General features: G+C 43.8%; 1 protein-coding gene across 3 annotated transcripts in view; it reads right to left on the bottom strand.

Moving 5' to 3' along the window:
• The window catches only part of IFT52 (intraflagellar transport 52), a 770870-nt gene that overhangs the window by 468548 nt on the left and 284258 nt on the right, over window positions 1–18064 (bottom strand). For all 3 annotated transcript variants that reach the window (XM_069652341.1, XM_069652339.1, XM_069652340.1), the window contains exons 4-5: window positions 6769–6898; window positions 6256–6331 (exon numbers count right to left, since the gene is read on the bottom strand). In XM_069652341.1, coding sequence (XP_069508442.1) covers window positions 6256–6331; window positions 6769–6898 — 206 coding nt within the window. The remainder of the gene's footprint in view (window positions 1–6255; window positions 6332–6768; window positions 6899–18064) is intronic.

Raw genomic sequence — 18064 nt, 5'->3', positions numbered from 1 at the left:
GTGTTGGGAATGGAGGGGGGATGAGGGGGTTGAGTCCCTAAGTATGCTATCTGGTAGTATGGGATAAAGGTGTTACAGGGAAGGGGATTCCGCGTCTCGCCATCCGGTGTCCCACTCCCTGAAGACCCCCCACCCAGGTGATCCTCCCGCACTGGTCTACCCCCAGTAACTGGATCCAAAAGTGATGGCTGTGTCCTGGGCAACTGGATAACAGATCCCAGGGACTAGCGGTGAGACACTGTCAGGTTTCAACAAAAGCACCCCAACAAAAGAAGATAAACAAATAAAAACAACAAAAGTACAATCACACAAATAGTCCAAGTCAGCTTTGTGAGCTCCCAATTGCAGATGAAGACCACAGACTCCACCTTTATCAAATGCACGGTTGCACTGTCTGCTTTAAAACAGATGTTTCAGGATTTGTAGAGAAAAAAAACATATGTTCTCTCTCCTGGCCAAAATCAATAAAAGAGTCCTGAGTGCGGGAGAATCTCGCCATGCGATCTGATAAATGTGCAGTAAGCTTTTCCATGCTATGATCTCCCACTTTTTCACACACCCGTATCAGGTGGAGGGGCCCTCTGCAGACTTCTAGAAGCATGCACGGTTTATTCTTGCCGCCATCAGTAAATTCGATATCAGATCTGCTCGAGCCCCCGTCAGCAGGCAGGTGCCATCCTCGGGGACGTCCCCAAACGGCAAGGTCAGTGGGCACATTGGGAGTAAGCTACCTGTAATGTCCTTTATCCTAGACCAAATCTCCTGCCAATACGTTTTTCTGATTGGGCAGTGCCACCACATGTGAGCGAGGTCTCCCAAATGCCCACACCCATGCCAACAATGGTCCGAATGATCAGGGCGGATCGCATGCAGTATTTGAGGTGTCATATACCCCCGAATACATAATTTGATTGCCCCTTATCTAATAAGAGAAAAGCAGGAGCTCTTAGTTCGAGACCACATTTTTTGCCAGGATCCCTCAGATTTCTATTTAGATTTTCCTTTCCCAGCGTGTCGTATAAGGCAGTCTATCTTCTAGAGAAGCATTTTCCAATAATCGTAAGCGGGTGGATATTGTATGCGTTTCCTGGCCCTCTATGACCCCTAGTTCTATTCCATTGGGTGGACGGCAACCCGCTTGCTTAACCTGGATGTTTGACACCCAATGTCGGAGTAGAGCGTATCTAAATCGCTCTGTCTCGGGTAACACATTTTTCCTTACATTCTACAAACTTAAGTGGTGTCCCTTCTTTGTATAGCTCTTTTAACCGTAAAACCCTGTAAGATTCCCATTGTGGAAACACATTTTTTCAAAGGTCGGGAAAACTCTGGATTTTGGAGAACTGGGGAAAGGGGGCCTAGTCCCGGCTTCAGTCCCAATTGGGAGCAAGCTTAAGCACAATGGTACATGGTAGAACTAGTTGATTCTAAGATGCCTCCGAGTATACCTCACTGCTTATAGGGGGAATGGGAGATGTGCCAAGGGAAAACCATTAGGTCTACAGTACTCAGAAGTATCAGGTCGGGGGCTCCCTGGGTGGGCCCCAGCTCAGAGTCAGCTGAGATATTCCTCCTCCCATTTCCTGGAGCTACTTCTAGGTCCCAGACATGTACCAGTTACCAGGACTGGATCTGGGGTGGCGCCCATCAATTCCGCCGCTTCTTCCTTCGAGCTGATAGCATATGGTTGGTTCTGGAATTCAAATAGCAACTTGCAAGGAAAGCCCCAGCGATATTTAATAATGTGGGACTGTAGCCAGTTTGTGACTAAATGTAGCCTCCTCCTATTCATAAGTGTCCAAGGCGAGAGGTCTTGAAACAAGGAGAGCTTCGCCCCTCAGAACACAGACTCCTTCTTCAGGGCCGCCCTCATGATTTCCTCTTTTAGCTGAAAGTAATGGACCCTGGAGAGCACATCTGGAAGTAAGTTACGCCCCTGTTGCATTGAAGCGTAAACGCAATACATTCTATCTAGCTCCAACACTGGGGTCTCTGGAAGGTACATTAAGGATCGGAGCAGGTCACGGACATAGTCAGGTCTTGATCTTGTATACGTCAAGGCACTCCGTGTATGCAGACATGGTTTCTCCTTGATCTTTTCCCCAGACCCTCCCGTTTAGCCCAGATCAGGTCTAGCTGCTCCTCAATGCCCACCCCCCTGTTTGATAGTTCTGCATGGTCGTGCGCCTGCTCACACTTAGTCATTCACTGTGATTCCAGACCAATTAGGTGCAACCGTTTTGACAAGTGTGTCTTTAGTAGATTTGATCTCCCTTCTAAGATTTTATTTGTTTTTATTGTACTTTTAGTCACAAAAGGAATTTCATTTATGAAAGATCAAATTAGAAATCAAAACCGAATAAAACATACTATAAAAACACATTTTAAAAAGAAAGAACTAGCAAAAGAAAAGCTATTGTTTACATCAATATAACACTTGAATTCATCCTGCACATAAATCTTAGAGCGGCAACTGTATACATTTCAATTTGTGCAAGAGTTTTAGCAGTGCTATGGATAGTCGAATATCCTTTCCTGCTGAGAGTCTATGCCACAAACCTTGCATAGATAGCCAATTCACATCATGGACAAAACCAGAAAATATTTGACCCTAAGATTTAGAGTCGATGAACAGGAAAACAATATATGCTGCATATCTTGTAAGAATCCTTAGTTACATAAACTACATTCACCAGCAGAATACTCCAATTTTTGCCATATAGGATTGGTCTCAATAGTTTGTTAAATGTAAGCAAAATTTGAATAGCTATTTACGCCATACATGGTTTGGAAATGTTCTAATGTATGGTAAAACATAAGTAGTTGATTTTTCGCATAAGCTGAAGTTTTTGATGTTTTTTTGATCGATTGATCTGCGCTCTAGTTTTAATCCAATCTGAGCGATAAAGAGCTTGTTTGGCTTTGTCAGGTTTTTCTATCAAAGTTTGCAGCGTACATTCGCATTCTTGTAGAATCATTTCAGCATTGTCACAGATATTAGATAAACAACAAGTCTTTCGCATGCGTGAATACTTGCTGATATCTACATACAGAGATTTATCCGGAGGTATCAAAAGTAGGTGGTAAGCAGCTAATATTTTCCATTGAAATAGTTGGGATTGTAAATCTACCACAGACAGAGCGATGATCCATAGGCAGAAAAAGTTACTGCAGTTTAAAACAGGAGATCGTTCTTGGTCAGGAATCATAGCCACAGTTTACAAAACATAGTGCAGCTGTTGATTACAATATAGTGTTGATTTAGATGTACATTCCGGAGGTCCTTTTTCTTATCTGTTGTAGTTTTGTCTCTTATTTTTTCATTTCGTCAGGTATATTGCCCTGTAAATTGTGCTAGTGATGCTAGGAATAAAGAAATTGAGGACTTTTTAACATTAAAAAAAGAAAGGAGCGGAACTGATATCATGAGGTTATGTGATTATTTCATAATTGATTGTTCTTCTTTTAATGGTGTATTTTTCATGTAATGGCAATTGGTTTATCTTTATGTACGGCAGGTATTTTAATATGTTTTTATTTCATCAAATGTACTGATGCTTTTATGGTTTTGCAACCGAATAAAGCTTGTTCGAACACAAAGCACAACCTTAATAATTTGCTGTTGAAAAGATGGTAAAATTTGAATCAAATCTCTCAATTTGGGGAGCAAGGGGAAATATCTTATTAATAAATGTTTGTAAGCATGGTTACCTATTACTTTTGTGAGCCCGATATAAAGCTCCCTTGATGTCTTCTACAGGGATCTAATTGAGATACCATCTAGATGGTTTAGTTTGTACTTTGGCCCTAGTAAAACTGATTACGGCACATTTCCTAAATCTAATAACTACATTATTGGCATAACCCTAATAGCTGATTGGGCTTTGTACACCAATCGGTGTGTGATCAAATAGAATCAAGTCATCTGCTTAAGAGCGCCAAGCTATCCGTATAAAGGCGATCTGGGAGGGGAGGCATTTATAGTGATCAGCATGTCTACCATGCATAGATTGAATAAGGGTTGGGTTGGGTTAGGACACAGCCCTGTTTAAGACCTTGATCCATATTTATCGGTTCGGAGAAACACCCTTCCATGCTCAGACAGATCTTTACTACTGTACAATTATAAAGTAATATGATTACTTTCAACAGATCCCCAAGAAGCCTCCATTTAAATAGTTTCTGCCACAGCAATACCAATTGACTTTGTCGAAGGGGACTTGAAATATTCAGCTCTGATTACCTCAAACACTGCAGGAAGCCACTAAGAATGTTACCCAGGCCCTTCCAAAAACCTTTTTCCTCTACAGGCTAGATACATCTAGCAGCTACTTAAACATTGAGCTAATTGTATTTGGTGGGAACATGTTTATGGCTGAATTTCCTACAGGATAACATGCATAACATGCAAGACGCAAACCACATCTCTGTAAATTAGCGTAATACCAGAAGTCAGGATAATGGCAGATTGCAAACCAAGAACTGCAAAAAGTAACTACATAGCAAAAACCAGAAGCACCATTCCACATGACATCAAGCAAGCCACCTCTCTGCTGGAATTCAAAAAAAGGCTGCTGTGGCATCACCTCAGATAACATCTCAGACAATAGCAGTTTGACGAATCTATAGACTCAAACTGTGCACACCTTGCCCACGCTGTATGTGAACATAACATTATATCCTTCTGTATGTATATTATTATATCCTAGCACTGAAGGAAAAAAGCGTGATAAATCCACTATCGGATTTTACAGACCCAGATCAAAGACAGATAAATAATGGAAGATGGCAGAATTGGATTCCAAACTTGGTTTTAGATGAGGTTTTGGCATCGTCCAACACACTTTAAATTTCTATGTCCACATGGCTAAGTATAGAGTTGCCAGGAAGGCTCCAATTTTCATGGCCTTCGTGGACATCGCCGCACCGTTTGACTGTTTCATTCTGGCATGCTCTGCTGCTCCGAGACCTGTTGGGGATTTGTCCGGAACTACAGAAGTTTTTTCTTCATCTCCATGAAACTGGTATTGTCCTATGCACACATTGTCATCTTGCTTTAAAGAAAGCTGAGGACTCCTTCAACTTTATTGGACACCTATACGAGCCATACACAATCAAATGACCTCAATATTAATGGAAATTGGAAACAAATTAAAACTTGTCCATTTTAACAGTAGGTCTTGTGAAAGGAAACACTTGTGCTACATGGCAACACACTGCTGCAAGTGCAAGACTTTAATTCCTTGGGATTAGATTTACCCGGAAAATTAGATGGAATTTTCTGAGACAGTTAATGGGAGGTATGCTAAAATTCTGTAATCTTTAGCATGGCATCAACCTACAGACACAATTCTAAAAGCCTATTGCACAAATGCAGTTCCTGTTGCTACTTATGGCCACGATATGGGGAATCATCTGCTAATGCAACCGGCAGAGAAAGTGTTTCTGAAAAAATGAAAAGGGGCTTCAGCTATCTGCATACATCCTTACAGTTCACAGAAAACTTTGCTTGTCGTATGTAGAGGAACTGGTGAGATTGCAACCAGCCACTTATTGTCTTAGAATTTGGGAGAATCAATAAGACAGTGTAACCCAAAAAAATGATTTAAGAAAATGTGAAAAATTGAGATGGGCTTACATCAACTGTTTGTTTTGCTCATCTAGGGAGAGAATTAAGACTGCTTGGTTATCACCTTTATATCTGCCACACAGATTAAACCTGTGATGGAAAAAAAATCCTTCCCCATTTCAACTACACGCACCCCAGCGAGAGGAAACACATTTTAATGGTTTTGAAGGTTAAAATGTCTTAACTTCGATCCCTAGACGTAACCGTACAGACGAGTGGCAAAACAGAGAATATTATAGATATAGCAGGAAAATACTCCAATCTGGAAAAATAGGGAGCAAGAACATGCTATTAGATGATAACATTTTAATGAATTAACACAATGAATTAATCATTGTATTGATTTTAGAAGGACTACTACTACACATATGTGTATTTGATTTATGTATATATGTGTTTCTTTGTACTTCTTATATGAAAATATTTGTATTCCGAAATAAATATTGAAGAAAATACTGTATCCTTTGTAATAAAGGACTGTTGCTGCAGACCTAGGGGACACGTTAAATAAAACCAAATATATTTATAACTTGTTTCCTTATCAGGCCTAATTACTTGATAGGTGAACAACATATCATGTAATGGAATACACAGAGGAAGTACATAATGTTGGTTAAATGACATACCTGTTGAGAACTCCATTAGAGACCAAAGCTTCTTTTGGGTGGAAATACTTGTAATATACATTCCTTACCACTGCATCTATTGTAACAGAGATATTAGTTAGACAATTCTGCACTAGCTAAACAAACCCTTGGGTGTTTACAAAACCATATACTCAAAATGCAACCCTCCAACCTTTTTGTTTGCATAAACAACAATGTTAACATGCAATGAGAATGGATACATGAACAACCTGGAATTCATTTTATAGGTGTAATTCTCTTGTTTCTATGCAAAGGGCTTCCTATTATATTTAATGCAGACATTGGGTGTGAAATCTCTGCATCAAAGTGTCAAGGCAGGTTTCAAGGTAATCATCCCCACCATCCTGGAATAAAATCTGTAGGTCTTTAATGCAGGAGAATGAAAGCAGTCCCACTGTGTAATAATGAATTAGCAAGTAATGCCTACACAAAGTAAGACCGATGATTTTTGGGAGTTAAAAAGGGAAGGTTACCATAAAATATATCAGTTACCATTGTTGACCATGATCCCATATTCCTCCAGGAGAAAGTTGATATTTGTATCATATCTGGATTCACCGCCTTCTCCCAACAACACCAATACACCTCCTCCATTTTCCAGATACTTTTTTAGCACTTCAAACTGCAGAAAAGAATGAAAATTCAAAGTGTGGATTTAACCTACTATGTTTATATCCAAATACATTATGCCAGGTGGCAGGCCAGAAATAGACTGTCTCTTATGCTTTTTAATATCCTAGACTTCAATTTATCACAGCCCGGGGATTCAATAGTCCCGATCTTCCTGATCCCACTGCGGTTAAACCTTAAGGCTTCACTATGGTTAGTCCCCAAGAAAAGCATACTCTTGACAGGTTACTGGATTGGACTGCTGGCAATAGGGAGAGAAAGAAAATCCCCAAGACAGATGTACGGCTAATAAAATGAGAAGATTAAGGGCTTCAAAATAAATTTGGCAGTGCTGGAAAAGAAAGTGGCAGCAATTCCGTTACTGCCACTTTTCCTGCACCGCCAAGCTACAAGTTTGGCTGAATTACCACCGGCAGAATTACTGAGTGGTAATTCCACAGATCTTTGGAGGAAAAGTGGATGATATATCTACAGCTTAATGCTGGAGGTAAATCCTTCACTTTTCCTCCCACAATCGGAGGATTTACCGCTCAGTAATTCCACTGGTGGCCATTCTGCCAACAATCCCCAAGTCCTATGGACTCCAAGAAATGGGGATTTACACCACCCATCACTTGTAATCCTGTGGTAAACCCACAGGACCAAGTGGGAGTAACAGTAATTCCATGTTGTGGTATTTCAGCTGATTTACTGCCAGAATACTGCCAAACTTGTAATGAGGCCCTAGGCAACTGACATAACACCATGACGAAGTTAAAGACTTTAAAATATCTTCCTTCTTGTACAGAATGTGTGGAAGGGAATCAATGTTCAATAAATGCATATCTCCCAGTCTCTGCAGTGCAATGGCATATTTTATATGGGCTATCAATCCTGGCACAGGCTCATATTCTCTAGTTTAAAGTAAAGGGCTTGCTGCTTTCCACAATTATAGGCAAATGCCTGACAATTAAGCCAGAGAACAGATGCGCCTGTGACAAACAATCATGTGAAACAATGATGTATTCTATATTACATTGACCACTACACAAAACTATATGGGCCAAAACCCTCATTTAATTACTTGAGAAAGTGATGCTAAGTAATGTAGACCTCCTTACTTTTTGTGACTATTGCCTGATGCTTTTACTTGTTTGCTGTAGAAGAACAAATTACTTAGCCCATGTAATGTTCTTTCGACAGGATGTTCCTCCCACCTATTACTCATATTTGATATACTCTGATAATCTCCCCTCTGTCCTCATCCTACTTGATCTCTCCTCTGCCTTTGACACAGTTAACCATGCCTTCCTGCTCAACCGGCTCTGTGATAATCTGGGTATCACTGATCAGGATCAGGCTCTGGCCTGGCCAACTTCTTTCCTCTCTGACTGATCCTCCCAGGTCCAACTTCCTCTCCTCTGTCTCTCACTCCACCTGTGGTGTTCTCCAGGGGTCTAACCTTTCTCCCTAGTTCAACCAATACCTGGCATCTCTCGCTCACCGCATTGCTGCATTCTGCACCAATTTACAGTGCTATGCGGATGACACCCAGCTTGCTTTCAGGCTCCCCACTGTCACCACTTCTCCCTCCCTCATCCCTGACTGTCTCTCTGCAATCCAAGAGTGGTGCACCATCAATAATCTCTGCCTGAATGCCAGCAAGACTGAGATCCTCCTCATTGGCACACCTGCACCCCTCTTTCCCCACTCTCTGGCCGGCTTCCGTTGGCCCTCTTCCTGCTCCCATCTGCAAAGCTAAGAACCTCGGGGTTATCTTTGACTCCACACTCTCCTTCTCTCCTCACATCTCTGATGTCTATAAGAAGTCAAACTACCAACTGCACCTCCCCAGAGGTATTCTTGCTCTCCTCTCCTTCCCCCAGAAGCTCACTGTTTCTAGAGCTCTGGTTCCCTCTAGGCTTGACTACTGTAAGAGTCTCCTCTTAAATCTGCCTGCCTCTACTCTCAGTCCTCTGCAACTCATCCAGAACAGGACTGCAAAACTTGTCCTTGGCCTCAAGCCCAGGGATTGCATCTCTCCAGCACTGAAATCCCTCCATTGGCTCCCAGTGGCTGCAAGTATCATATTCAAGACACTTTGCATCGTCCACAAGGCCTTCTGGGGACTGGGACCAAAATATCTCAAGCTTTCTCTTCTGAAATATCTTCTGATTCGAGCCCTTCGCTCCTTCACCTTCAACTCCTTGAGGGTCAGGCGCTTTTCCAAGCAACGATCTGGGGGAATATATCTCTCTTTGGCAGGCGCCTCCCTCTGGAACAGCCTCCCTGCCCCTCCAAAACTTGAGCAGAAGCATCTCCGGTTCCGGAAGCAGCTCAAGACTTTCCTCTTTGCTTCTGCCTTCTCTCTTCCTCTTCCCTGCTGATCTCCTGTCTGATACTGCACTGGTTACCTGGCTACCCTCTGAATAACAGGCCCAGGTCCTGCCCCCTCTGTGGCACACCTGCACTGCCTCCTGGCAACCCTGCACTTGGGGCTGTATCTGTAATCCTACAGTCCCCTACCTGCACTGTCTACCACTTACTGTTTTTGCACTTAACCTTGCACTGCCACCTGCTTGCTGCACTTCTTGTCTCTCGATGTTTAGATACTCTGTTCTGTACTTGCTCCTCCTCCCCTTCCCTCTGCACTTCACCCCTGTCCTCTCTCCTGCACTTGCGCAATCTCAATGTCACTGGGCCTAATAAGATTGTTGTCTTGTCCCCCCCTTTGTTGCCCTCCACTGGCTCGTCGTGCTTTGAAACACTTGGGTATGGGCGCTCTATAAATAAAATATATCATATCATATATCATATCCTGCTTGCAGCTTTTAAAAGCTTCACAGCAGAGGGCACCGTGCGCAGTCGCCGACCTCATGTCCCTCAATAGCCCCCGTCTGTCCTCGACTATGATGGCAGCATCAATACAAATTGCATGCACATCTCCCATTGCCTCAGTTCAGGTTTTTCCACTCGCCAGCACAGCAGTCTCGAAGATGAGAAAGACGTGAGCATTAATAGATAGGAAGGTTTAAATCATGGAAATTCTCTCCCGGTTGAGGGGTAGGTTTGGAGGGGCGATGAGGAATATGTGGTAGGAACATCCAGTCGAAAGAAATTACTGGGGTAATTTGTTCTTCGAATGGATTGTGTCCTCCCACGTATTCATCATCTTTGATAAGACTCCCAGAGCAGTACCTTGCAGGAGGTGGAAACGGAGAATTTATCTCCAATTTATGCTGTGTAGAACAGCTTTTCTACATCTCGTTTCCTGGCCCCATAGAATCCAAGCAATATTGCTTTGTGAAGGTATGCAAAGAAAGACCAGGTGGCTGCACTGCAAATATCTTGCAGTGGTTCCCCTCTCTGAAGGGCTGATGAAGTAGCCACCCCTCTAGTGGGATGTGCCCTTAGACCTTCTGGGACTTCTTTTCCAGCCAGATTGCAGCATTTGGAAATGCACTGGAATATTCAGGGAGACAGTCTGTTTTTTAACTGCCTGTCCAATCCTATGGCCCGTATAGTCTACAAAAAGCTGATCATCCTGTATTAATTTAGAGTGCATGTTAATATAAAAGCTTAATGCTCTTTTATGATCCAGTATGTGAAGGAGGAGGATAGAAAGCAGGCCAAACAAGGTTCTCTGCCAAATGTAATTCTGAAACCACCCTTGGTAGAACCAAAGAGCAAACCCTCAAAACTACCTGGTCTTTAAAAAAAGTCAGTAAAAGGTGGTTTCGATGACAAAGCTTGAAGCTCGCTAACCCTGCGAGCAGAGGTTATGGCTGTCAAAAACACTTTTTAAAGAAAGCATCCTGAGAGAACAGGAATGCAAAGGCTCAAAAGGAGCACCAAGCAGGAAACCTAAGACTAGATTGAGGTCGAAGAGCGGAACAATAAACTGAACCAGTGGGAAGATAGTCAAACCTTTCAGAAATTGGATGACAATAGGGACTTTGAAGTAAGAGCCCTGTTCCGGCAAACGCTTGGAAATGGACTGCGCAGACAGATAGCCCTTAGCTGTAGAAACTTGAAGCCCCTGATGGGTCAGATGCAGAAGAAACAATAACACCAATGATGTGCCACAAGTGAATGGGCCAATTTCCTAATCTATACCAGCTGCATAACTTGTTCCAAGGGCAGCAGTATAGAGATTTTGGCGCTGGCCTTCTGGCTGAAAGCAACACCTACACCACGTCTTCCGTAAGGTCCCAATCTCTGTATCTTAACCTCTCAGAACCCAGGTGTGAAGGTTCAGGGTACTGATTTCTGGGTGAAGAATGTGACCCTCCCTCTTGTGAGAGCAGATCCTCTCTTTGGGGAAGATCAATTGGAGGACAGATGGACATTTCCAAAGGTTCTGGGCACCACGTCCTCCTGGCCGAGCACAGGGCAATCAGGATTATGGACTTCCCGAACTTTCTCAATCTCCTGAGAACATGAGGAATGACAGACTGGTGAAAACATGTACAGGAGCGGAAAATTCCAATTAAATATAAACTTGTTTTCCAGAGCTCGCCTATGTGGAAATTCCTTGGAGCAGAATAGGTTGCATTTTCTGTTGACACAGGACACAAACAGATCCATTTGAGGGGTTCCCCAAAGGGCAAAGATTTCTAGGAGGACTACCTGAGCTAACTCTTGGGATACTGTGCTCTGCTTGCTCAGAGCGTCTGCTGCTGTGTTGCCCTCTCCAGCTAGGTGAACAGCCAGGAGAGATTCCTTCTTGCAGTGCCCAAAATCAGAGCTACATTGCTTCTATGCACAGCAGTAGTGACCCTACACCCCCACTCTTGTTGAGATAATGCATGGCCACTGTTTTGTCCGACACCCTCAGGACACTCTTTCTTCATACAGATGGCCAAAAGGTCATCAGCGCTAGTCTAATTGCTCTGAGCTCCTAAAGATTGATGTGTAGTTTGGACTGACAGAGACTAGCGTCCGCTGATCGTCAGATCGATTGTATGTGCCCCCCAACCTGTGAGGGAGGCGTCAGTAAATACCGTTATCGCCTGCCATGGTTGCCAAAAAGGTTCCCCTTTCAAGATGTTCTACTTGCAGGCCAACCACAGGAGATCCTGAGAGACCTTGCTCGGGCCCTGAATTAGGTCCGTTATTCTGCCGGAGAACTGAGACCATTGGGATCTGAGGGCCCACTGAAGGGATCTCATCTTCAGACGGGCCTTTGGCACCAGGAAAAAGCAGGATGCCATGAGGCCCAGCAACCCCATAAAATCGAAGAGTGGTAGATGTTGGGCACTCTGAAATGTGCTTACCATCTGCGAAATGTGAAGAGCCCTTACCTTGGGTGGCGAAGCTTTCCATGAGGAAGAGTCCAGGACTGCTCCAATGAATTGCAGCTTTTGGGAAGGTGTCATGTGGAACTTCTTGAAGAGAGTGGCAGGTGCTGTCTAGATCTTGCATAGCCTGTTTGGGCGAACAAGCTCTGATCAGCCAATCGTCCAGATAGGGGCAGATGTGAATCCCTCGCCTCCTTAGATTCACTGCCACCACCGCCATTAACTTGGTGAAAACCCTCGGGCGGAGGTGAGCACGAAAGGCAGAACTCAAAACCGATAGCGAGAACAGTCAATAGCGAAATCCTGGTACTTCCTGTGCCTGTGATGTATTGGCGTATGGAAGAAAGCATCAATCAGATCCAACAACACCAACCAATCATGGAGCTGAAGGGGCTGGAGGATCTGAGAAAGAATTGCCATCTTGAACTTGTCTTTCCTGAGGAACTTGTTCAAGTATCTCAAGTCGAAGATGGGTCACAATTCTCTGTCCTATTTTGGGGATTAGAAAGTACAGTAAGTACCAGCCTTGATTCCTCTCTGCTGCATGTACCAATTCGACTGCACCTTACTCCTACAGGGTGAACACCTCCTGTTAGAGGAGCAGGTCTGGTTCTTTGAAGGACTGCCTCTTGGGGGACAGTTTGAAGGCCTTTTTAGAAAAGGAAGGCAGTAACCATGGGCTCTGTCTGCAGTGCACAGGCATTGGAAGTAATACTTCTACCCTTTTCCAGATGCTGAGAGACTATGCCTCCTACCACAGTGTTGTGGGTTAAGGCATCAAAATGTTTTTTGCAGCTGCAGAGGCTGCAGATATCAGAGAAGTGGAGGGTGTTGAACAACTGCCTCCATGTCCACATGACCCGCAAGGCTGTCGCCTATGTCCTCTTAGTGAAAACTGGCCTCTCGATCTTCCGATGGAAAAGTAAAACCGAAATGGCTGACCCCGGCAACCCTGAGAAGTCGACCGGCCCTGCTGCGCATGACCAATTGCAGCACTCAGTTTTATCAGCAGCTTTTGAAGACTGGAGTTTTTCTAAACTTTCATCCGCATTAGAACCAAAAAGCTGAGAATCCTCAAAGGAAATATCTAAAAGCATAGCTTGCACATCAGGTGCAAAACCTGACTTTTACAGATATGTGAATCTTCTTAGAATAGTACTAGCTGCAATGGAGCAGCTGGCTGACACAACCTGCCGTGTCTAGCCCAGACTGAAGTGATTGGCACATGGCATCTTTTCAGTCTTGCATAATATTGAGGAAACCCTCTCTTTCCTCTCCCTCAGGGATATGCTTGGCCATCATAGTAACCACCTCCTAGAGAGTAAAAGTAAACTTGGCCAAGGCACAAGAAGCATCAACTGCTTTTAATGCCATTCGCCCTGCTGAGAACACTCTCTTCCCCAGGGCATCTGCTCTTTTGTCATCTGTCTGGCAGAATCATAGGGTACGTGTTAGGGAGAATTCTCTGTAAAGGCTAATTTCCCAAACCTAGTGAGTCCCCCAGCAGCTTTGCTGGATTTTTGGGGTTTAATTTTTTTCTCCTGCTAAGAGTGAGACTCTTTCTCCCACTCTTAGGCATGATTTGAGAATGGGTCCTTTGACTTTGTAATGAGTTTTATGGGCTATGGGGTCTTTTACTCCATAGGGCTTCATGTGTTTTTGGTAAGTTTGTTACACAGCTGTATTGCTCAAGAAGTGCACGGACAGTCATTAATCACCAGTGCAATTACAGAGCCAATGCTTTAAACGCAGGTAGACGCAATGACTTACAACCACACACACTCTTAGAAAATAATGAGCACTTATATGGCTATTTATTCAAAGCTTGGAAGCAACAAGTGATAGCACAGAAATAAATCACAGAAGAAACAGAGAATTCAAAAGAAAATACATCACCGTGGGCGTAACTGAATCCCTCATCTCGCCAGAAGCGGCTGGAAGACGCGGATAACAGCCAGGCCGAGAGCACAACAGCCCACAGGTATGCCGGACGGAAGCATCACCCCTCCGACTGAGGTCCCGTCTGACCGTTAAGGGGTTCCGCATATATGCACTCCTCAAAAAGGGGTGGTAATTTCTCGAACCTTCTGGCAACGCACTTGCGCATTGAAAGGCAGACGTTGGTTGCCAGCTGGGTCAACCGACAGTAACCTCAAGGAGCAAAGTGCTTCCCTCTAAAAACAAGCGCCACGGAAAACAGTCCCATAACTCATAACAAGACATAACAAAGCCAGCTTTCCCAGCAGAATGTCCTTGACTGCATACCAGGTTTGGAAAGCATTTTTTCTTCAGCATAGTAAATCCTGCTCTCAGCAAAATGAGTACATCTTTTCACTGCGGCATGAAGTAAATATCCATTATGGCTCTTAGTGCTCCCAGAATACACTGCGCACCAGCGCCATGTTTTAGCTCAAGCATAACAATTCCACCCTTGGATATTCATCTTCCATAGCCCAGTGGCAGAGGAGCCAGTCTCTGAAACTGACGAAATATTAAAACTAAGTTGGGAATGCATTGAATACAACAACAACAAGCTATTATGATAGCTAATATAATGCAAATACAAGCAAAAGCGTAACGCAGTGTACCCCCAATATCAGGAATCCATGAAAATAACCAATCCCACCAATTCCCAGTATGATCTTGGGACACTTGAGAAATGAGATCCCTCAAACCTCGAATATGACTTTCAATGGATCGGGAATGGTCACTTAGATTGAAACAACACATACCTTCAACTACGTTACAACCTAAATTATGCTTTAGCAATAAATAATCAACAGCAGCCCTGTTTTGCAAAGTTGCTTTTCTAATACCTTTTCTATCAAGGAGTAACTCTTCTAATGCCTGAGAAGTATGATTGAGTCCTTTGACTATTAAACATGCTAATTTGATCAAAGATTTGTAACCCCCAGCAGCTAAACCCCAAACTCCCACTAATGAAAGGGTTAATGCTAGGACCTCAGCTTCTGATAGCAAATGCACATGTGAATCACAATCGGGGCATAGACACACAGGCTCAAAAGTTGACCTTTTGCCTCGAGATATTGCTGGGTGTAAAGGTAACATCATTAGTCCTAATCGAGTTAAGGCACATGGGCCTCCGGAAATGTTAGCTGGAATATAAGTGTATGTGATGTTGCCACATGAAGAGCCATCCTGTTGGAAGTTTCACATGTTTCAAATGACTGGCAGCTATCACTGTATGATTACAAGACATAGTGTTATTCACACAGGTACATGTACGTGGAACTCGCGAACAATTGTTTTTTGAACACAGTTAGGTTTTGCTGTTTGGTTAAATTCAGCTGTTGGCATTTGCCAATTTCTTTTGCATTGCATGTCATAAGGTAACACATATCACCTTGAGTTATATTATAGGTTATAATACGTGTCAATTTTCTCCATTTGCAATCTGTTTCCTGGCAAAACCTGCAGCACTCATGGACGGAAAAAGATTGCCTGATATCGGAAACTTGAACCAAATAATCATTGTGTGTGACGCCGAAAATATGCTTTAGAACCGGAACTGGCGTTGGCACTGCTACTAAGAACGTAGTCAATAAGGCTTCAGCATTGGGCACGTCAGTAAGGCAAAAGTGCGTAATGTTGAGCACCTGTTGTGCCAGCTATATCCACATATTCTCCGTTTGGGTGATTATGGGAGAATTTTTTCGCCGTCCTGAAGATGCCTCTCGCATTACTGGCATCAATGTTGTTTTCACTTGCGCTTGACGCGTTTGCCGCATTTCACGAATCCATGTCTTCGGTCTGGCTGGCTTTTCGGCATCGGCATAGGGCTGCTTCTGGACATCATTACTCATCATTATCAGCTTCTCCTTGATCGCTGGCACAGATGTGACATTTTTCATTGGTAGCAGCATGCCGTTTAACTCTCCCCAACGTAGTCCATTTAGTCCCACAATTACACCAGCCAGACACAGGATCTACAAGGCAAACCCAGAAAAGAGATATCGGTGTTGTACATCACTCTCTCAGGTAGCATTTGCCTGCAGGCACATATTGCCATTTCTTTCTACTGGGCTCCATTACTAAAACTACTTGGTCTTTGCCTGATGCAATGACATCTGCGGGCACTGGTGGGCCACTTGGCCTTTCTACTCACACCTTCGCACCTGGTACCATACTGTCTGAAGAGCCAAAACCACGATCCCCACGGGTAGTTAACACTGTAGGAGGCTCTCCCTTCTTAATCATGGACAACTTAACGGGGATAATAATCAGTTGGGCCACCCGATCGCCCTTGAGGATCGGTAACAATTGGTCCCCACTATTCATCAGGATGACTTTGATCTCGCCTTGGTAATCGGCATCAATTACCCCTCCCAACACTTGAACTCCCTTCAATGCTAGGCCAGATCTAGGGGCAATCCATTCCATATGCTCTGGGGGAATTTGTACTCCAACCTGTTTCAATTACAACAATTCCTCTTGGCTCTAATCTAATTTCCTCATGGGAATGCAAGTCTACCCCTGCTGACTCTGGAGTCGCCCGATAGGGAGCTAAAGAACCCGGGGTAATTTCCCAGTACAATAGGGTTTCTCTGACTGAATTGGATTGAATCTGTAAAGCAGGAGTCATTAGCCACATCAAAGGAGTTTCATGCTCATTCACAGGCCTATTGTTTAGTACTTGCACTGCATCAAACACACGATCACGCCAGCGTGCCAAATTGCCATCTCCAGATTTGCACAGCTGTTCTTTTAACAACCCATTCATTCGTTCAATCGGCCCTGGAGCGGCAGGGTAATAAGGCACATGGTAGAGCCACTCGATGCTCTTTTCCTGACAAAATTCCTGTATCAATTTGCCTTTGAAGTGTGACCCATTGTCACTTTGAATCTGCAAAGGCACACCATAATGCAATATGATCTGATCTAACAACCTAATGGTGTTCAGTTGTGTGGCACGCTTGCACGGCAAAACCATCATGTATCCTGAGTATGTATCCACAATAGTGCATGCATACTGACAACCTTTACTAATTGGCAGGGGACCGATATAATCAATCTGCCAAATTTGACCTGGTAGTTTTCCTCTTCGCAATGTACCCCAAACAATCTGAGGGATAGGCCTATGCTGTTGGTGTTGGCACACTGGACATTGCAAAATGATAGTTTTCACTACCTCTAAAGGAATACTGATTCCTCAAGCTTGTGCCCACCTGATAGTAGCCTTTTCTCCAAGGTGCCCACATTTCTGGTGAGCCCACTTGGCCAAACCCTCCAAATCGTCTTCCTGAGCGTCCGCATCCACAGATGAAATCTTGGTGTGTTCATCTGCAACAGAATTAAACCAACGTTCTAATGAGTCTGTAGCACAATGCGCGTCCACATGATACACAGTGACTTCACTTTGTGATAACATGTCTGCAATATCTTGCCACAGTTCTTTTCCCCACAACTCTTGTGAATGAATCTTCCACCCATTCTTTTGCCAGGTTGGCAACCACACCGCCAGCCCATTCGCCACTGACCATGAATCCGTGTACACATGACATTGACCAGGTGTCTCTTGTTTCAATGCCTGGTAAACTGCGTAAAGCTCTGCAAACTGACTGCTCTTCCCTTTCCCTGACGTTGTCAAAATATTTTTTGTCTTGGGATTGTACGACACTGCTTTCCAGTATCGCTCAGTTCCCACATATCGAGCTGAGCCATCCGTGAACCAAGAATGCTCTGTCTGCTCCACTGTCAAATCGCCATAAGGTACTCCCCATTTCACGGGAGACTCTCGTTTTACAGGCACTTCCGGTGGTATGTAATCTGAGGGCGGTATGTTGGCTACTTGCTCATGTAATTTCGCAACTCCACCCTTCCCTGATTTGGCCCTGTCTTGAATGTACCATTTCCATTTA

Source organism: Ambystoma mexicanum, chromosome 3p, assembly GCF_040938575.1.
Source record: "Ambystoma mexicanum isolate Mex_15411 chromosome 3p, UKY_AmexF1_1, whole genome shotgun sequence".
NCBI lineage: Eukaryota > Metazoa > Chordata > Amphibia > Caudata > Ambystomatidae > Ambystoma > Ambystoma mexicanum.
Note: the sequence above shows the minus strand (reverse complement) of the source record. Positions and strands in the feature narration are given on the sequence as shown.